The sequence below is a fragment of the Salmo salar genome, chromosome 16 (assembly GCF_965601325.2).
Source record: "Salmo salar chromosome 16, fSalSal1, whole genome shotgun sequence".
In the NCBI taxonomy this organism is placed as follows: domain Eukaryota; kingdom Metazoa; phylum Chordata; class Actinopteri; order Salmoniformes; family Salmonidae; genus Salmo; species Salmo salar.
Window position 1 is genome coordinate 10,361,503 of NC_138306.1, and position 21,886 is coordinate 10,383,388.

Genomic DNA, 21,886 nt, shown 5'->3' on the forward strand with positions numbered 1-21,886 from the left:
AAGACAGACAAGGCCCTGCTCGCTGCCTGCAACAGCAACCAGGTGCATGCTCTCTGTTTGGGATATCCTTTAGAGACAGCGGGCTAGGCTACACTTCGGTAAACATACCACTAGCTAAGGCAATGTCAAGGTGTTAAAGTCATAACGGTATTTATTATAAGCTAACTAGTAAATCAATTCAACAACAACCATTGCAGCTCCTTACCTATGAGGATGGAGGACATGCTAGCGGGGGTCAGTCCCAGGTGTGTGTGTTGGTGTGTGTCATTTCTGGTGGGCTGGTTTGTGTGTTGGTGAGTGTGTGTGTTGGTGTCGCCACAGAGCAGCTGGAGGTGAGAGGTCAAGGCTTGGCCCAGGGCGTAGTTCAGCTCGGCCCAACGCGTAGCCCGGTGAATACACACACCCCCCAGCACGCTCACACACACCCCATCCTTCAACACCTCCACTGGACACATGGGCTCTCCTGAGCCACTGGACTGGACACACACTAACACCCTGTAGGAGTCTGAGGGAGGGAGGGAGGGAGGGAGGGAGAGAGTGGGGCATAAAAGAACAATAAAAAAGAGAGAGGGGGAGGCAGAGAGAGATAATTCGTTTTACACTGAACAGAAATATTAAAATGCAACATGTAAAGTGTTGGTCCCATGTTTCATGAGCTGAAACCAAGGATCGCAGAAATGTTCCACACGCACAAATTACATCCCTGTTAGTGAGCAGTTCTCCTTTGCCATGATAATCCATCCACCTGACAGGTGTGGCATATCAAGAAGCGGATTAAACAGCATGATCATTACACAGGTGCACCTTGTACTGGGGACAATAAAAGGCCAATATAAAATTGCAGTAGTGTCACAACACAATGCAACAGATATCTAAGTTGAGGGAGCTTGCAATTGGCATGCTGACTGCAGGAACGTCCACTAGAGCTGTTGCCAGTGAATTGAATGTTCATTTCTCTCCATAAGCCGCCTCCAACGTAGTTTTAGAGAATTTGGCAGTAGTGGGCATTGGGTCGAGAAGCAGTGCGGCAAGGATGGGTTGTGTTTCGGAGGACGCACGGCTCTCTACCTTCGCCTCTCCCGAGTCCGTACAGGAGTTGTAGAGATGAGACGATTGGATACCACGAAATTGGGGACAAAAAGGGGTAAAAAAATAAAAAAAAATGTCAGAAACCGTCTCAGGGAACCTCATTTGAGTGCTCGCCGTCCTCACCTGCAGTTCGGCAGTCATAATCGACTTCAGTGGGCAAATGCTCACCGTCGATGGCCACTGGCATGCTGAAGAAGTGTGCTCTTCACGGATGAATAATGGTTTCAACTGCACTGGGCAGATGGCAGCCGTGTGGGCGAGCGGTTTTCAGTTCTCAGCGTGGTGGACAGTGCCCCATTGTGACGGTGGGGTTATGGGACGGGCAGGCATAATTTACGGACAATTGAATTGCATTTTATCAATGTCAATTTGAATGCACAGAGATACCCGGACGAGATCCTGAGGCCCATTGTCGTGCCATTCATCCGCCGTCATCACCTCATGTTTCAGCATGATGATGCACGGCCCCATGTTGCAAGGATCTGTACACTATTCCTGGAAGCTGAAAATGTCACAGTTCTTCCATAGCCTGCATACTCACCAGACATGTCACCCATTGAGCATTTTTGGGAGGCTCTGGATCGACGTGTACGACAGTGTGTTACAGTTTCCGCCAATATCCAGCAACTTCGCACAGCCATTGGAGAGGAGTGGGACAACATTCCACAGGCCACAAACAACAGCCTGATCAACTCCATGAGAAGGAGATATGCCACATTGCAAGAGGCGGTGGAGGTGGAGGTGGTCACACCAAATACTGTCTGGTTTTCTGATCAAAGCCCCTACCTTTTATTTAAGGTATCTGTGACCAACAGATGCATATCTGTATTCCCAGGCATGTGAAATCCAATGATTCGGGGCTAACGTTGCGTTTATATTTTTGTTCAGTGCAGTATTATTACAATGAATTGATCGCGTGTAATGGAAGCCAAATACATGTTACCATAAGACTGAAAATGGGGATGGAGAACTCAGTCAGAAGAGCCACAGTTGAATCAGGTGCTAAGATGGAACAGAAAACAAGTGCACACACCCTGGTGCTGGTACTCACATAGGTTCTCTAGTAAGTCTTTACAGTCATCGGTGGCAACATCATGGATGGTGCGGTTCCACTTGTCCCTCCTCTCTATGTCCTGGTCACTGTGGCTACACAACACCTCCAGGCAGTCCTGACAACACACACAAAACATATACATACATACACAGTTGAAGTCGGAAGTTTACATACACCATAGCCAAATATATTTAAACTCAGTTTTTCACAATTCCTGACATTTAATCCTAGTAAAAATTCCCTGTCTTAGGTCAGTTAGGATCACCACTTTATTTTAAGAATGTGAAATGTCAGAATAATAGTAGAGAGAATGATTTATTTCAGGTTTTATTTCTTTCATCACATTCCCAGTGCGTCAGAAGTTTACATACACTAAATTAGTATTTGGTAGCATTGCCTTTAAATTGTTTAACTTGGGTCAAACGTTTCAGGTAGCCTTCCACAAGCTTCCCACAATAAGTTGGGTGAATTTTGGCCCATTCCTCCTGACAGAGCTGGTGTAATTAAGTCAGGTTTGTAGGCCTCCTTGCTCGCACACACTTTTTCAGTTCTGCCCACAATTTTTCTATGGGATTGAGGTCAGGGCTTTGTGATGGCCACTCCAATACCTTGACTTTGTTGTCCTTAAGCCATTTTGCCACAATTTTGGAAGTGTGCTTGGGGTCATTGTCCATTTGGAAGACCCATTTGTGACCAAGCTTTAACTTCCTGACTGATGTCTTGAGATGTTGCTTCAATATATCCACATAATTTTCCTCCCTCATGATGCCATCTATTTTGTGAAGTGCACCAGTCTCTCCTGCAGCAAAGCACCCCCACAACATGATGCTGCCACCCCCCAAACTTCACGGTTGCAATTTTTAAAATGTATATTTATTTTACCGTTATTTTAACAGGTAAGTTGACTGAGAACACTTTCTCATTTACAGCAACGACCTGGGGAATAGTTCCAGGGGAGAGGAAGGGGATGAAAGAGCCAATTGTAAGCTGGGGATGATTCCGTGACCGTGATGGTATGAGGGACAGCTTGGGAATTTAGCCAGGACACTGGGGTTAACACCCCTACTTTTACGATAATTGCCATGGGATCTTTAATGACCTCAGAGAGTCAGGACACCCGTTTAACGTTCCATCCGAAAGACAGCACCCTACACAACACTCTTCCTATAGCTGGCCAACCAGCCAAACTGAGCAGTGAGGGGAGAAGGGCCTTGGTCAGGGAGGTGACCAAGAACCCGACAGAGCTCAAGAGCTCCTCTGTGGAGATGGGAGAACCTTTCAGAAGGACAACCATCTCTGCAGCACTCCACCAATCAGGCCTTTATGGTAGTGGCCAGACGGAAGCCACTCCTCAGTAAAAAAGCACACGACAGCCCGCTTGATTTGCCAAAAAGGCACTTAAAGGATTCTCAGACCATGAGAAACAAGATTCTCTGGTCTGATGAAACCAAGATTGAACTATTTCGCTTGAATGCCAAGCATCATGTCTGAAGGAAACCTGGCACCATCGCTGCTGTGAAACATGGTGGTGGCAGCATTATGCCGTGGGGATGTTTTTCAGCGGCAGGGACTGGGAGACTAGTCAGGATCGAGGCAAAGATGGATGGAGCAAAGTACAGAGAGATCCTTAATGAAAACCTGCTCCAGAGCCCTCAAGACCACAGACTGGGGCGAAGGTTCACCTTCCAGCAGGACAATGACCCTAAGCACACAGCCAAGACAACGCATGAGAGGCTTCGGGACAAGTCTCTGAATGTCCTTGAGTGGCCCAGCCAGAGCACAGACTTGAACCCAATCAAACATCTCTGGAGAGACCTGAAAAGACGCTCCCCATCCAACCCGGCAGAGCTTGAGAAGATCTGCACAGAAGAATGGGAGAAACTCCCCAAATACAGGTGTGCCAAGCTTGTAGCGTCATAACCAAGAAGACTCGATGCTGTAATCGCTGCCAAAGGTGCTTCAACAAAGTACTGAGTCGGAATACTTATGTAAATGTAATTTCATTTATTATAATTTTTTATATAAATTAGCAAACATTTCTAAAAAACAGTTTTTGCTTTGTCATTATGGGGTATTGTGTGTAGATTGAGTACATTTTAATACATTTTAGAATATGGCTGTAACGTAACAAAATGTGGAAAAAGTCAAGCGGTCTGAATACTTTCCGAAGACACCGTATGTGTCTGTGTGAAGCTACATGCATACCACGCCCACCTCAGGATTCCTCTCTATCCAGCATTTAAATCCCTGTTTTTGTACGGTGTAAATTAACTTGCCACAATTGTTGCTGGATTGATTCACATTTCAATAGAGAACCAATGCATATTCCAATTCTTGCTTGTACAAAGATCATTTTCCAATTGATTTTACAAATCGCGCCAACGTCTGTTATGACTGCTCAAACATGTCGGTCCCCTTCAAAATGTCAAATATGGATTTTGATCTACATAGTTTACAACACCGACCCTTGGATGGGGATTAAAGGAGAAAGCGTTCTTTGCACAGGTGAGTGTTCCTTTTTTTTGTACAGTTTAAAAGAAGTTCCCGGTTTTATTCAGTTGAAATGTTCAAAGTAACTCACTACAATGGAAGCCGCCCTTGAAAAGCAACGGCCTAATCTCATAAACGGGGCTTTTGATCTTGGACACACAATGTAAACCATTTGTGCATTGGTCAATTCTAGAGAACCGTGTTTAGATTATAAAACGGGGGGTATCATTTTCTTAAACGTAGTCTCCAACTAATGTTGAATATGCAAGAGGATTTTACAAAAACAATCATGAAATCCATGGTGAAAATTACAGGAGTTTAGGAGGGGGATTGTGAGGGGGCGGTACCTTTGAAAGACGCTGGTTTGAAAGAGGGTCATTTCATGCAAGTGTATTTGTAAATGAGTTATTTTCAAACATTGTTATTCTATCAATATAATTTAAAAAACACATAGGCCGTATATGGTTGGAAAATGTTAGCATGGGTCGTTTAAAATCATATTTTTTTTCATATTTGACAAAGTTGAAAACAGTATTTCCCACGCAAACTGGTGGATTACATTGACTTTTTGTCCGTCACTATACAATTGTTCACGTGCTATAATTTAGTCAATATTTGACAGGGATTTTTTTATTTTTTTATTCAGAAAGTGTTAAGTATCTCACTTCATAATGCAGCAGTTACATTTAGCAGAACTGTATGTGTGTGTATGTGTGTGTGTGTGTGTGTGTGTGGGGGGGGGGGGGGTTCTGCACAGCTACTATATGTGTAAGCATGTGCATTTTTGTTTGTCTCCAATTAACAAACTGAAAAATATGGTCAACGTGTCTATGTGCATACATACAGTAGGTCTACATTGCTGTGGGCTTACAGTACATGAGTCATGTCCCAGTACCTTGAAGCCCCTGGCAGCAGCGATGTGAGCAGCGGTCCAGCCCTCACAGTTTGCCTGGTTCAGCAAGGTGCTGGATAGGATCGGGACCATGGCGGGACCAGGGCTATGGTCAGAGCTATGGTTGTGGTCAGGGTCATGGTGCGTGGGGTCAGGGGGAGGGTGGCAGAGGAGAAGCCGCAGAGTGTCCACATGTCCCGAGCTAACCGCTGCGTGGAGAGCCGTGCAGCTGTCCTGTGGATCACACACACACACACACACACACACACACACACACACACAGAGAGACATAAGCCACCTGCATACCCTCCAAGCTGTTCCAATTTAAAATGCACACAGCATTGGAAATACTTTCTGTGAAATATAGGTTAATATGACTTCTGCAAATGTGATGTTGACCAAAATAAAAATAGCTCAGCGGAGCTGCATTTGTATGCAGTTGCCCTAGGGACAACGTGGTGGCACAGAGGGGCGTCACCAAGACATTTAGACATAGCTGTCTAAATACATAACTAAGCAAAACACATTCATGAATAATTGGCAACATCAATACTGTGAGTAATTAGTCATATCCTATATGGTTGCTTTAGAGATACAGGAAATCTATAAGTGAAACACTAATCGGCAGGTAGAGCGTTGGGCCAGTAACCGAAAGGTTGCTGGATCGAATCCCCGAGCTGACAAGGTAAAATAATCTGTCGTTCCGCCCCTGAACAAGGCAGTTAACCCACTGTTCCTAGGACGTCATTGTAAATAAGAAAGTGTTCTTAACTGACTTGCCTAGTTAAATAAAGGTTCAATTTAAAAATATATATTTTTTAAATGATCACAGACTAAAAGGCTCGGATCTCTTGCTTTCTGCTCCTACGCCATGTTGTGAAGCTCCATGTGTTGTGATGCAACGTGAAAAGTGAATTCCCTTGGTGTTCTGAAACATGTGTGTTCTAGGGACTGACTGCACGCCACGACTCGCCTTTCAGACATTAAAACCCAATTAGCTTTCTGTGATCTTGATTGACTGGGGGAAAAAATGGCAAATGATTTCAGTCCTGAGTGTGACAATAAGGGCCAGTTGAGGACCATCTGGAAATAGGAGAAATGTAGGACAGGGGAGGACAATGAGGCACGGTTGAGGACATCTGGCGCCAGTTGGGGACTTACGGTGGTGGATCGTGAGCGGTCTGCCCCGGCGTTGAGCAGGGCTCTGGTACAGTCCAGCCTGCCAGCTCCGCTGGCCACGAACAGAGGGGTCTGTCCACCCACAGCCCCACGATCCACATCAGCCCCACCAGACACCAGGGCCTCTACACACCTGGACATGGGACAGACACACGAGAAGAGGTCAGGTTACACACACAGGGGCGGTTTCGTGGTTTTTGAAGCATCCTCAGGTCAGCACCAAGCGCACATCGTTCATTTAATTAGGCTTCACAAAGATGGACTGGTTAGTCCTTATTTTAGTCTGGGACTCCCTAGTCTAGAACACACATTTAAGTTGAATTAGTCTTGATTTATATTAAACTCTGTCCGGGAAACAGTCCCATAGAGGTAGTGAAACTCTGTGAAACTTAAAAGTTATGTAAACATTTCTACGCTGTCAAACGGTCACCCTTTTTCTGTATTGCAGACATAGATCAGTGTGTGTGCGTGTTCGTGTGTGCGTGTTCGTGTGTGCGTGTTCGTATTAGCCCTGGCCAGTTGGTGAATGTGCAGTGTTGTAATATCTGATCACAGTAGTATTAATAGTGGGGATAGCTGATCGGCACGCTGACAGTCACTCACACAGAGTGGCGTTCCACTGTCTCAAAACGTTTACTGTAGCACTGGTAACATGCATTCCAGTGGGGGCTGGTAGGAGGAGTTATAGGAGGACGGGCTCATTGTAATGGATGAAATGGAATAAATGGAATAAATGGAACGGAGTCAAAGGTGGCTTCCATATGTTTGATGCCGTTCCATTTATTCCCATCCAGCCATTCAAATTATCCCGTCCTCCTATACAGCCTCCAACCAGCCACCACTGTTCATTCCTAGGTCAGGGCTAAGGGCTACTTCACTCAGGATGCCGCTACACTCAACAGAGGATTGTATAGGGCAGGGCTGGATGTGTGCCCAGCGCAGTATGGCTCACATAAAGGACAGGGCATCCCCAGCTGCTCCTGTCTCGCGTCACTCTGCAGGTGTCCACAGGGGGGCGCCAGAGAAGTAGACAATTACAACTGCCCATAGACCAGGGGTGGGAAACCCCTAATTAAAACCTGTTAAAGGATTGGACCCTTTTTTTTTCTTCAATTTTCACCTAAAATGACATACCCAACTAACTGTCTGTAGCTCAGGACCTGAAGCAAAGACATGCATATTCTTGATACCATCTGAAAGGAAACACTTTGAAGTTTGTGGAAATGTGAAATGAATGTAGGAGAATATAACACATTAGATCTAGTAAAAGATAATACAAATAATTGTTTTTTTTGTTTTTTTACCATCATCTTTGAAATGCAAGAGAAAGGCCATAACGTATTATTATAGCCCAGGCAAAATTTTGATTTTGGCCACTAGATGGCAGCAATGAACCATTGCATATCTGTTCAAAATGTTGTATCAAGACTGCCCAAATGTGCCTAATTGGTTTATTAATACATTTTCAAGTTCATAATTGTGAACTCTCCTCAAACAATAGCATGCTATTCTTTCACTGTAATAGCTACTGTAAATTGGACAGTGCAGTTAGATTAACAAGAACGTAAGCTTTCTGCCCATAGATATGTCTATGTCCTGGGATTTTTTGTTTTGTTACGTACAACCTCATGCTAATCACATTAGCGCAAACATCCCGCGGGGGGGGGAACAGCGATCCCGTAGAGGTTTTAAAGGCACATTTCAAAATTGTTCAACTTCATATTCATCTCCAGCAGCATCCCAACATATGTAAAAATTGCGCGTTATGTTTAGCGGTAAGGAAGATAAGTGTTTCGAATGACATCGGTGTGCATCGTGTAATTATAACCAATTATGTGTAGGGTTTGTCTACTAATTGGTTGATGTCATCTTCCTCTATCTTTTTTTTTTTTTACAACAAAACATAGAAACGCACCATTTTTCACACATGTTTCCGTTGGGGTGGTGCTGGAGATGATGAATATGAAGTTGAAACGTACATTTCCCTTCATGGATTCGGGGCAGGTAAGCTGATCCTAGATCTGTGCCGTAAAGGCAACTTTTACTCTGAGCCGTCAAGTCCATCCAAACACGGAAGACACTATATTTGAGAGGATACTATATTTAACATGTACAGTAACACGATGACATGTGACAACGCTTAGCGCAGGATTTGACAGTTTGCTGTGTGTGATACATATGAGACACAATATCTTGTCAGTTTGTATGCGTGCCAAATACTGAGCCAACAGTTACTGGCAGTGGCTCTATATGGAAGCAGATATTGAGGGGGTGCAGTATATAGCAGTGACTGTTTTTAGAGACAGGTTGATGTAAGAATAGGGGTTGTGTGCGTTGTGCACCAACCTGTGGTGTCCGAACGCAGCGGCAAAGTGTAAAGGCGTAAATCCGTTTTCATCAGAAACATCAGCAGACACCCCTGAAGTCAGCAGCAGCTTAACACAGTCTGAGAGAGAGTGGGAGAGAGAAATAACCATTGATTTCTCAGTTCTCTGTCCTTTCCTTTAAATGAAATGGGTTTTACTTGTTCCTCTGTACATTAGCACTGTTTACGGATCAACAACCATTGAATGACAGAACACTATCAAACGGGAAATCTTGGCTGCAATAGGTATTGTGTGTGTGTGTGTGTGTGTGTGTGTGTCTGTGTGTCTATTGCCTAAGAGTGGAACAGCAGGGGCTTTTTCTCTGACACACTTGAGTGAGCAGGCATCGCTGTCCCTCGAGGCCTCAATTCCCATGTCTATTTACAGTAATTCTGTGCTTCATATCAATTATAATAACTGTATTGACTAAAATGAATCAATGGATTTGAATATCTTCAGGTGTGTATCATATGGTTTGCACTGACTCTATGCACTGACTCTATGCACTGACTCTATGCACACTCACTAGACTACCCATACCCTCACACATACTACAATGACACACACACACACGACATACGCTTACACACACACACACACACACACACACACACGCTTTGTGTTTATTACCTATCCTGATTGCCTAGTTACCTCCACTTACATGCGCATACTGTATTACCTCTACCTCGTACCCCTGCACATTGACTCGGTACTGGTACTCCTTGTATATAGCCTTGTTATTGTTATTTTGTGTAACTACTTCCTTTTTATTTTGCAAATATTTTTCTTACTTTTGAAACTCTCCATTGTTGGGAACGGGCTCGTAAGTAAGCATTTCACGGTAAAGTCTACACCTGTTGTATTCGGCGCATGTGACCAATAAAAGGTGATGACTGTACCTGTGTGTCCGTTTTGAGCAGCAGAGAACAAGGCAGAGGTTGGGTGGCCTTCAAGGTGACTAATATTATCCGTTGGATCTCGGTTAAGCAGCATTGACAATAAAGTGACATTTCCCTGGGAAGCAGCTTGGAGGAGCAGGGGGCGCCCGTCGTCCAGGGCAACGGGCCCACCGCAGGATAGCGAGGGGACTATGGAGGGACACCAGCCTAATGGGAGTTAAAGGGGACACAAGGTTTAACATGGCAGGGAAGCTGATAGAGAGGAGCTGGAAGAAGAGGGGGAGGGACAACAGCTGGGAGTTCAACAGCACAAAGACTAGTCTAGTTACAGGTCAAAAGAGAAAGCATGAGTCTATTGATAACCAAGTGGATTTAAAGAGTTTGTTCCCTTTTGCTACATATGACCTAGTAAGCAACGACATAGACTAAGTTGCCTTTCAGAACAGGTGGACAAGTCATGGAACCCAGGTGTAGAATAGAGGGCACTTTTGTCATCGCAACCAGGTGACCGCCCAATCGTCCATCCATCCATCCATCCGCCCAACCACAACAATCCCCATTCACACGTGTATTTAATGTCAATCAACACACCAACCTCATCCATGCACAAACCGTTTAGCATGTCAACAACAGCGTTACTTAGCAGGATGTGGTGTGAGCAAAGAAAAAAAGGTAAAGAGGAAACCCTAACACGATTCAGTAAAGGACAAGAAAGAAAGAAAAGCCAATAGCCTACTTTTAATTTGCAACTAAACAGCATAGGCCTAATATAATTCAGCTCTAATCTACCGTGCTGTAAAATGCTAAAAACCCTGCTCTATAGACGGGGTGGAAGGGAAGGCGAAGGCCGTTGTTAGCTACAGCGCTACAAATAAAGGGACGCGGTGGGTTATTTGACACTCCTCAGGACAAACGGGTTCAAAAAGTGGGCCGTGTGGAGCAAAGCGAGCGGAAGACCTTTCGAACACACCCTTGTCTGATAGACTGAAAAGGAGAGGGGGGGGGGAAGGAGGGGGGGTAAGTATATCAGCAGTCAACCGTTTCCAAGACAACGGGTAACAGAGACCACTACCGGTGATATTACAAATCGGGCGGTTAGTTTGGTCTTCCGAGTCGGAAATTCAAATCTGTCTCGCCGCCGTGGAGTCAGACGTTGTATAGTAATATAGTCTTAATAGAAGTGTGTTTTGGAAATGATACAATTACCTCAACATATTGAAACATTGAGACAAATTTGACTTGGATAAACAAAACAAACAACAACAAACTTTGGGACTGAAACTCAGCGAAACTGTACCTCGGTGATCTGAGAACAGGACCATTAACCCAAAAAGCAAATGTATCACTTCATGAAGTAATGTGGGGATTAAAATATTGCAAAATGTCAAAAGAAAACGGCGAAATCTGTACTAAAAACTAATGAGCACCATCACTAGTCTGTTTCAGTCAGTGTAGTTGGAAACACTTCTCTCACAGTGACATAAAAACTAAAAAAGACAACAAAAAAAACAGGACTTGCATCACGCAACTTCTCTACTTGATTGCTTGGGAAACGGTTGTGGGAAACCTTTTTTCAACCAATTGCGACAATAAAACACACGTTGCAGTATAAACAAGTAGTAGAACAGCATCAACATTCGTAGCACTGTCAACATACATATAATAGGTACATCAAAACAGAGTGCTGGAGTTGACACAGGAAGGGAAATGCAATGGTCAGTGGGAGGGGTTAGTGAAGGGTAAACAGGAAATGTGCAGACAGGAAGTGTGCAGGGAAGGTGGAGTGATGAAGAGGAAGAAGGGTCAAGGGTCACAGGTATCATGCTGGTGGACGATGAAGGGGATGAGGGGAGAGAGCAGCCACTGGCATCAGCTTCAGAGATGAGGGTTACTCATAGGAACCCTACACACCCTATTTTGAACAGGGAAAACTAACCTCAAAACCTCAAGAAACAGTGGAGCAACACTCCTAGTTCCTACAGCCGGAGCAAGCTAGCCTAGCATCTGACCCTTTTATCCAGGCACGTGATATTAGCCTGCCACTGGTCTGTTTACAGCTGCTAGCTAGGGGATAACGTGTCAGAATAGGTCTATGGAGAAGCAGGGAGACGACAGGCTCCTGAAGGAGGGGGGAAGAGAATTAAGTATGCGTACAGAGAGATCAGGTCTCAAGCAATCGTTTAGGGCCAGGAGGGACAAGAGCTAAACTTGACTGACCCTGCTCTGTTGTGTTCGCCTCTGGACTCCTGTGGTTAAAGCAGGTTCCCTATATCCCGAACACTGCGCTAAGCTAGGCTAACCTAGCATTGGAAAGATAGTTGGAGCGGAGAGGTAGAGGTAGAGGCAGTAGGGGGAGAGCGGTAGGGGGAGCGTGGTGCCCCTTTACCTGATGCTGTTGCCAGGGGGCTGCCTGGGGCACGGGGGCTACGGGATGGAGCGCTAGCGGAGGAGGAGGGGTTTATGGAGGAGGGGCTACTGACAGTGATGGCGGCGCTGGTGGGGGGGCACTCTGCACATGCGGCCTGGTGCGGCCCCCTCGCGGGGGGGCAGGCACCCACCTGAGATGCCGTCAGGGCTGGGACCAGGTCCAGGGCGGGTTTGGGCGGCAGCTGGGGCGTAGCGGGTTTTAACCCCACCCCGGGGGAGCGGCTGCCGTCCCCCACCACTTTGATGGGTGGGTGGGGAGGGGATGGGGTCTGGGAGAGGCCCGGCTTTTTGGGCGGGATGGGGGGCGGGTTGCCCCGGTCGATCCTGGCCACGGTGGGGGACTTGAGGCCAATGGGGTGGCCCAGGCGGCCGGGGAAGGGGCCCCCCTCCGAGGTGGAGTGGGGCAGGCCGGGACGGAGGGCACTGGGGCCCCCTGCTGGGGGGCTGGTGAAACGCGAGAGGACCTGCGTGACGGTGTGGCGCGCCTGCTGCTTTGCGGCAAAATTGTCGCGGTTGGTGGGGGAGAGATCGCGGGACGGCGGGCTGCTGTGGGAGGCCGTGCCATTTTGGTCCTGCTCCTGGAACTTGTAGCGGGCAGCCTGGACGCGAGGGCTCACCCCCATGGGCAGCGCTGGAGTGGGGGCAGGGGAGTGAAGTCCCCCGTGGGGCGTCTGGCCCTCTGCTCCATTCTCCCCCGTTTGAGGAAGTCCTCCTGAGCTACTGTGGACCAGCCCCCGGCCTGCGCTGGGCGTCTTGGGCAGGCTGAGGCCCGCGTAGTTGGTGGGAGTGGGTTTGACAGGGATGGTGAGGGGGCTCGGCTTCTTCTGCCCCTCGGCCTCTGGAGGGCCGGGATCTGTTTGGCAGGAGGCCGTCCGGGATATGACGGGGTCCGTGGCCACGGCAACAGAGACCGTAGGTTTGGGCGGTGGCGTGTTGGTGGCAGCGGTGGGATCCACAGCAGCAGCACCCGGTTGGGCCGAGACCCTTTTATCATCCTTACCCTCTTCAACATCTTGACCGTCCTTACTGTCCCGTTCAGTCCTGAGCTGCTCTACCAGTCGGCGCAGGCTCAGGCTCTCCGTCTCCTCTCGGCCCAGCCTGGCGCGCAGCTGCTCACGCTCTGTGTCCAGCTCTGACAGTTGCTTCTCCATCTTGGCCTCCAGCTGTTGTCCGCGTTGCCTCTCGGCCGTCAGCTCCTCCTGCAGCCGCCCGGCCGAGCGGCCCTCGTCGTCCAGCCGGGCGGAGATCTCGTCGAAGCGCTGCGACTCCTCCACCACGCGGGTGGCCAGCTGTTTGCACTCCCGCACCAGCATCATCACGATGTGCTTGTTCTTCTCCCGTTCGTCCTTCAGCTGGGCGGTTAGTTTGCGGTGCTCCTGCTCCAGACTCTGCAGTTGCAGTTTCTCCAGCTGCAGCTGAGAGACAAGAGACCACAAGCCAGTCAAGGGAGATGTCGTTTAGAAAAAGAAACACACACACACACACACACACACACACTGTATTGTCAGACACACAGACCGAACAACACACCGCTATCCCAAACACAAACTGTACAAATGATCTCAAACATGGAAACTCAAAAATCACACACACGTTATCTGCACACCCTCACACAATTGCGTAACAACATACACACGCGGTCAGATCACACCTACACCAAACATCACAGATATCAAGCACACATATCTACTACCCTCATCTGGTATATCCTTTGCAAAACATACACGGAGTATAGCAAACACGAGGAACACCTTCCTATTATTGAGTTGCACCCTCCCCCTTGGCCCTCAGAACAGTCTCCATTCGTCAGGGCGTGGACTCTACAAGGTGTGGAAAGCGTTCCACAGGGATGCTGGCCCACGTTGACTCCAATGCTTCCCACAGTTGTGTCAAGTTGGCTGGATGTCCTTTTGGGTGATGGACCATTCTTGATACACAAAGGAAACTTAAGTGTGAAAAACCCAGCGGCGTTGCAGTTGTTGACACAAACCGGTGCGCCTGGCACCTACTACCACACACCGTTCAAAGGCACTTAAACCTTTTGTCTCGCCCATTCCCCTTCTGAACGGCGCACACACGCAATCCATGTCTCAATCGTCTCAAGGCTTAAAAAGTCCTTCTTTAACCCGTCTCCTCCCGTTCATCTACACCGATTGAAGTGGATTTAACAAGTGACCTCAATAAAGGGATCATAGCTTTCACCCGGTCGGTCTGTCACGGAACGAGTAGGTGTTGTTTTGTATGCTCGGTGTACATCATGTCACACTCACGCCGCCACATGATCTACGGCACGTCACATATAACCACGTAGGCCCGGCGTCTCACACACATTAACTTTGCTCCCTCCTTACTCACACGAGAGCGCCTCCCTCAAATCACGGCCAGAGTCGAGAGCCCAGCTCGCCAACACACTGAAATCAATATGCTCACTTTCTGAACTGTGGAGGTGCTCTCTAGGCTCCTTCGCGTTTGTTGAAACTATTTCCTTAACCAACCTGGTCTGAAAAGACTTGAAAACACGACAACCCCTACAACGGAATTAAGATGATCTAGAGCTACAAAGAGCTACAAAACTTTCAGGAAACGCCACTTGGCAATAATTGCAAGCTGACATTGTATGTTCGAAGGACAAGGTGAATAGTAGCGATCAACAAACTGAACAAGAATGAGGAACATTTCTGCTCTCCGTGTCTCTCCCTAAAAGACCACAGAATACAAAACAGACCCATTTGAATTCAGCAATAACAGTCCTCCATTTTAGAATATTGATTTAATCATAATTCAGAAAGCAAAAGACCTCATTTACACAAACAGTCAATATGCAAAATATCACACACACAACGGAGCAGTTATTGGAAGAATGGCGCTCACACGAAATTCAAACATCTGATTGAATTTCGATGACTTGTCAACCCCGGGCGACTATATCTGGAGCGTGGCTGCTATTGTTAGCTGTGCGTTGGCAGCGAGGGTACAGGCTTAGCCGGGCTTTCCGAGCGATTGCCTGCCCCGCTGCTCTAACGAGCGCAAACAATGAGGCTGATATCCACTATGCCTGCCTGCTACCCCCCCCCCCCCCCCCCCCCCAAAAAAAAACGACCCCTTGTAATCCTCACTGGAGCGAGCACACATCTCGGGCTGATCGACTGAGTCCCTGTTACGTCACTCCTATGAAGCTGAATAGCTCCTACGGCATGAAGCTGAATAGCAACAGAATGACATCCTACTGAAATGAAGCACTTCCAACTGTACCATCTGTAGTTCGGTGAGATCTGTTGCCACGAGGAAACACTCATTTCTCCCATTTAGGAGTCGGGTCTTGCTAGAGTAGAGTCTATATTATCCCTAAAGGACCATTTGATTTACTTGTATTGTCCACTCGATGTGTACACCTCACTGGCAAGACATGCCACCTCATGTATTGGACCTGTTCCTAGTGACTCATTCATAATGCATTATGCCAGTACACACACACAGCCTTACCCTCTGCCAGGCAGGTGAGCGGAGTGTTACATACGGATCAATGGCACCGGGCCTTTCAGCTGGCTTTAAAACCCATTCATATTTCAAGAAGCTTACTCAGAGAAACATGACTTTGTATGGGGTCGGCGTGAACATAGTATAGGATAAAAAGTTGTTTCTCATTTTTTTTGTTTATGTTACAGTGTTATTATTCACAGACCAGCGATAACGATTTGTTTGGCGTTCTCGTTGTTGTCATGTTCTGGTTTGTGGCAGATGAAACGGCTAGCTTCATCCAGACAATCGTGTGGCCTGTCACCATGACGAAGGCAGAAGGTTGGGGGAGGTGGTTTATTCCAGGAGGGGGGTATTGGGAAAATGAGCCAAGAGCTTGTAATGTTTTAGACTCTATGCTGTGCTGCTGTAGTGACATTGAGTCAAAATGGAGCGGCTGCAGGTTTCATTGTGTCTCAGTGGCTAAACACAAACAGCAGGGTCATGTTGAGTAGGGCGCACCGTAGCAAAACGTTTTGCAACGGAATTAGCTAGTACGGAACAGGATCCTCTAAATACTCCTCAAATCACCTCTCTCTTCCTCTACCTTCCCCCTTCTTCCATTCTCTCCACATCATCCCCTGGCTGCTATCCAGTCTTGGCCTGGCTGGCTGGCTGGCTGGCTGTGTGTCTCACTGCTTATCTGGAGCACACAGCACAGTGCTGGCTAACAGAGGTGTCTCCGCAGCCACACAAGCCCGGTTGGAGAGAATCTCGGTCTCTGCTGGCTCTGTGACTGGTGGAAGGGTTCAGGAGTAGGACAAGGAAAGCAGTTCTCTCACATCCACACCCTGTCTTCCTCCCAGGCAAGCCCCATTCCACACACACCAACATTCTCTCTAACCATCGAAAAGTATACACTGCCCCTTCACACTCACCCTGCCAACCTCCCATACACACGCCCTTACGCTCAACCCACTCCACCCCTCACCCACTACCTCTGCTGGAATAGCACACAGAGAGGAGGGCGAAACAGGACAGAGACAGAACACATCTGGCCATGGTGGAATTAAATCAGACAGACAGTCCTACATAGTCCAGGGACAGAGTAAGAGGTACAGCAGATACACACACTTGCTCTCTGACACGCTAACACACACATTCACACACTTGACATTAACCAAATATGGCAAAGCAACTTCAAATGCGTCACACACACACGGTTATCATAGTATAGTATTGTCTACACATAGCCTCCCATACCCTACCCTCTTTTGCCTGCTCTCGGCAGCTTCCAGCTCAGTGGACATCCTCTCCTGCATCTTCCTGCAGTGGGCCATGACAGCCTCCAGGACTGCGATGGGGCTGGAGCCCACCGGCCGGCGCTCCTTGTCCCCCCCGGGGACACAGTCAAAGTCCCTCTGCAGGGCCAGGAAGGGGTCGGTCAGACTGAAGTGGCCGTAGCGCTCCTGGAGGAACACCTCCTTCCGCCGCGCCTACGGAGAGATCGAGAGAGAGGGTTACGTTGAGTACGTCACTGACCAAGAATGATGTTCATACACACACACACACACACACACACACACACACACACACACACACACACACAGAGCGAGAGAGAGAGACAGGGAGAGCGAGATACACAGAGCCAGATTGATGGAATTCTGTGATTCCTCCGTCTATGACCATTTGATTTGTACAACCAATTGGTTCTTAAAAGCCCGAAGGGCATTAGCTAGGTACACGTTTGACGATTACTACACGAGTTGATTGATTAGCATGTCTGTGGTCCTAAGTGTTACTAATTGCCTGCACACGCAGGGTCTCTACAAGTTAAGAACTGTCCACCCCCTACCCTAGACCCATATACATGTTATTGATGGGACCCAGTCTCGGCTCAGCCCCTTCACTTGCACTCTGGCCAGCCTTAGCTCAGTCCAGCCCCGCGGGTCGTGGGAAAGGCAAGTCCAGACGGTCATGCTGTGCCCACTGTGCCCTCTCTGGCGTGGGACAATTCCTAAGCTCCACTCTCCTGTCCAACCACTCAGTGCTACGGGAGCCATGATGTCTGTTAGATTACATGGGGAGATGAGAGGCAGGGGAAATGGTGTGTTTCATCTGTTAGTAATATCCTGGGTGGTTGTAACACAGACGGGCAGATAGATGAGACGATGGGCAGACAGGTGCCTGGGAATCTTTCCCCCAGTTATTAAGTACTTTTTATTGCGCCGGCATGATTTGGTATCAGGCAAGAGTCTTAATTAGACTTAAGAGCACCGGTGGGTGAATTTGGGGCACTGCTATGAGTAAGTGTCAGTTAGCCAATGCAGCTACGCTAAAGCTACTGTAGCCATTATTATCATCTAGGCCTTCGGGCAACTGTGTTCACCATTGACCACGTAATAACTGACCACGCGATCGTTGAGCTCACGAGCCAGTGACCAAAGGATCACAGACCGTAAACCACTTCAAACCAAACCCCTGGTTAAGCAACGAAAATGGTAAAACGCGGACAGTTTTAAGGACGAATCACTACTGTACATTCCTGGAGAGAAGCCGAAACCCTACATTCCTTCACTGTTCAGAGGAAAACGGGATCTCCCCTAGGCTAGGGCTGAACATGAAGCTCTCTCTACAATGTTACAGCGCTACATTCACAGTGTTCAATGTTCAGGGCATTGAGTTGTGTGTGCACAAGGAAAAAGGAATCATTTATGACAGTTGGTCTTGAAATCAAGCAGAAGGGGAGTGAGAAACAGAGAGAGAGAGAGAGACACACAAAGAGGTGAGAGAACAGACACAGAATGTGTTCCTGGGGGGTGGCTAGCTACTGTGTTCTTGTGGCCGATGCTTCGCCAAAGAAGGAGATGAAATCCACAGAACGCACACGCGCATTAAATAGGAATACTTTGAACACACATAAACAAACTACTGCATAGACTTGCTACACATGCGCGCACGAGCACACACACACACAGGGTAGGAGCAGGGCAGAGATTGATGGCGATCCCCAAACATTCAAAGGTATCTCCCATTACTCTGACCGTTAACTGTGAACATACCACAGAAATGGAGAGAGTGAGAGAGAGAGAGTATGGATGAGAGAGGGATAAGAAAGAAAGAGGGGAGAGAGAGCAAGCGAGAGAGAGTTGGGTGTGGGACATTGAAGATATGTGTGTGTATGAGGCTGCATTTACAAAGGCATCCCGATTCAAATCTTTTGCATATCTGATCTTTTCCCTAATGTGTAAATCAGTATAGATGTGGAGGGTGCAGTGAGGTCACAGACATCTGGTCTTCTCCACTGGGCTTTCACAAATCTCATCCCTAATTACAGGGGATCTACCATACACAGCCCCCGCCTCACTCACACACACGCTCCACTCACGCACACACACAGACGTTTAGACTAGAGGTCGACCAATTATGATTTTTCAACGGCGACACCGATTATTGGAGGACCAAAAAAAGCATTTATTTGTAATAATGACAATTAAAACAATACTGAATGAACACTTATTTTTAACTTAATATAATACATCAATAAAATCAATTTAGCCTCAAATAAATAATGAAACATATTCAATTTGGTTTAAATAATGCAAAAACAAAGTGTTGGAGCAGAAAGTAAAAGTGCAATATGTGCCATGTAAGAAAGCTAACGTTTAAGTTCCTTGCTCAGAACATGAGAACATATGAAAGCTGGTGGTTCCTTTTAACATGAGTCTTCAATATTCCCAGGTAAGAAGTTTTAGGTTGTAGTTATTATAGGAATTATAGGACTATTTCTCTCTATACCATTTGTATTTCATATACCTTTGACTATTGGATGTTCTTATAGGCACTTTAGTATTGCCAGTGTAACAGTATAGCTTCCGTCCCTCTCCTCGCTCCTACCTGGGCTCGAACCAGGAACACATCAACAACAGCCACCCTCGAAGCAGCGTTACCCATGCAGAGCAAGGGGAACAACTACTCCAAGTCTCAGAGCGAGTGACGTTTGAAACGCTATTAGCTCGCACCCCGCTAACTAGCTAGCCATTTCACATCGGTTACACCAGCATAATCTTGGGAGTTGATAGGCTTGAAGTCATGAACAGCACAATGCTTGAAGCACTGCGAAGAGCAGCTGGCAAACGCATAAAAGTGCTGTTTGAATGAATGCTTACGAGCCTGCTGGTGCCTACCATCGCTCAGTCAGACTGCTCTATCAAATCATAGACTTAATTATAATATAATAAACACACAGAAATACGAGCCAAACATATGACCAAACATTAAAATGGTCAAATCCGGAAACTATTATTTCGAAAACAAAACGTTTATTCTTTCAGTGAAATACGGAACCGTTTCGTATTTTATCTAACGGATGGCATCCATAAGTCTAAATATTGCTGTTACACTGTACAACCTTCAATGTTATGTCATAATTAATTACAGCCTTTGTTAGGAATAAATGGACTTCACACAGTTCGTAATGAGCCAGGCGGCCCAAACTGCTGCATATTCCCTGACTGCTTGCACGGAACGCTAGAGAAGTGACACAATTTTCCTAGTTATAAGAAATTCATGTTAGCAGGCAATATTAACTAAATATGCAGGTTTAAAAATATATACTTGTGTATTGATTTTAAAGAAAGGTATTGATGTTTATGGTTAGGTACATTGGTGCAACGACGGATTTGCCGTTTAAATTTCTATATATCTATATATCTATATATCTATCTATCTATATAGAAATTTAAAACGGCAAATCGGTGTCCAAAAATACCGATTACAATTGTTATGAAAACGTGAAATCGGCCCTAATTAATCGGCTATTCCGATTAATCGGTCGACCTCTAGTTTAGACTGTCTCAACATGGGGTTATTAGGAGACTCTGACTTAGGGCTGGGCGATATGGACAAATTATCTAAAAAACTTGTTTCAGCATTTTCATAAACATCTGCATTTCCCTGCACTCATTGAGATCATTCCCACGTAGGGCTGCACGATATGGGCAAACAATCTAGGCTTTATTTTGAACCAAACCTTGCAATTGCGATTTGACTTGTGATTTAGAGCAAAACACTTGGATGAACTGTTGGAATCATGGAAATATAATGAGTATTCTAATTCTATAGTTAGAATATAATATTGGGTACTTTGAATACAGTGTTTGACATGACAACAAATGAAAATGCCAGGGAGTTATTGTGACAGAGTAGAAACCAAAGTGTTTTAACAAGTGTTCCTAGGGGACCCTATAATCTTTATATACATTGAATGTTCTCTCTTCGCTACTTCATGTAGCTAACATATTCTTGCTTCGCGTATGCCTTTGATTTAGAATGTACTGTCAAACAAAAAACATGCAGGTGCAGATCTACACCATCACTGGTATTATCAGGCTATGTGGCTAGTTATGTTCGCTCTGACTCAGTACAATTATTAGCTAGCTTGCGATTAGCATTAGCGATTAGAATTAGCGTCTAACAAGATTTAGACCCAATTCACTAAGACCAACTAGTGGCTTTCAGACGTAAGAAACAAACTAATAGCGTAATTATAAAATGCTAGTGGACTTCTATTAAGAAGCAAAAGTGACAACGCCATCGTTGTCATCAACAGTGTTGCATGTGCTACATTAACCACGCAGAGACTGAACGCAAGTATCTCATGGTCGAGGAACTAGGGCTAGGTCTTTGTGGGTAGCGGCATTGGAGAGAGATGACGCAAGTAAACTATAAAAATTGACTTTACACGCGGCGTATCACATGTAACACACCAAAACATTCAAAAACCCTTATAAAAAGTGAAGTGCATCAATACCGGTTTTTCGTAAAATATGGTATACCGTCCAGCCCTACTCTGACTACTCATCTGGTTTGTATAAAGAGGATAAATGTGGCCAGTTGTTAGCAGGTAAATACATGGGCATTCTACTCTACGATACTCCGTGTTTTGATGCCATTACGCTCTACTCAATACAGTGCTCTTAGGGAAACTCTAGGGCACGTTAAGTAACTAACAAGCGGGAAATGATGTTTACCT

At 46.4% G+C, this 21,886-nt stretch overlaps 1 protein-coding gene across 3 annotated transcripts in view; it reads right to left on the reverse strand.

Annotated features, from left to right (window-relative positions):
• The window catches only part of cttnbp2 (cortactin binding protein 2), a 72,580-nt gene that overhangs the window by 12,599 nt on the left and 38,095 nt on the right, over positions 1-21,886 (reverse strand). For all 3 annotated transcript variants that reach the window (XR_001321272.3, XM_014147842.3, XM_082962499.1), the window contains exons 3-10: positions 17,121-17,348; positions 12,356-13,811; positions 9,970-10,176; positions 9,051-9,150; positions 6,687-6,837; positions 5,529-5,759; positions 2,141-2,258; positions 206-505 (exon numbers count right to left, since the gene is read on the reverse strand). Coding sequence is in view for 2 of the 3 variants with exons in the window: in XM_014147842.3 (XP_014003317.3) it covers positions 206-505; positions 2,141-2,258; positions 5,529-5,759; positions 6,687-6,837; positions 9,051-9,150; positions 9,970-10,176; positions 12,356-13,811; positions 17,121-17,348 (2,791 nt within the window). In the remaining variant the exon portion in view is untranslated. The remainder of the gene's footprint in view (positions 1-205; positions 506-2,140; positions 2,259-5,528; positions 5,760-6,686; positions 6,838-9,050; positions 9,151-9,969; positions 10,177-12,355; positions 13,812-17,120; positions 17,349-21,886) is intronic.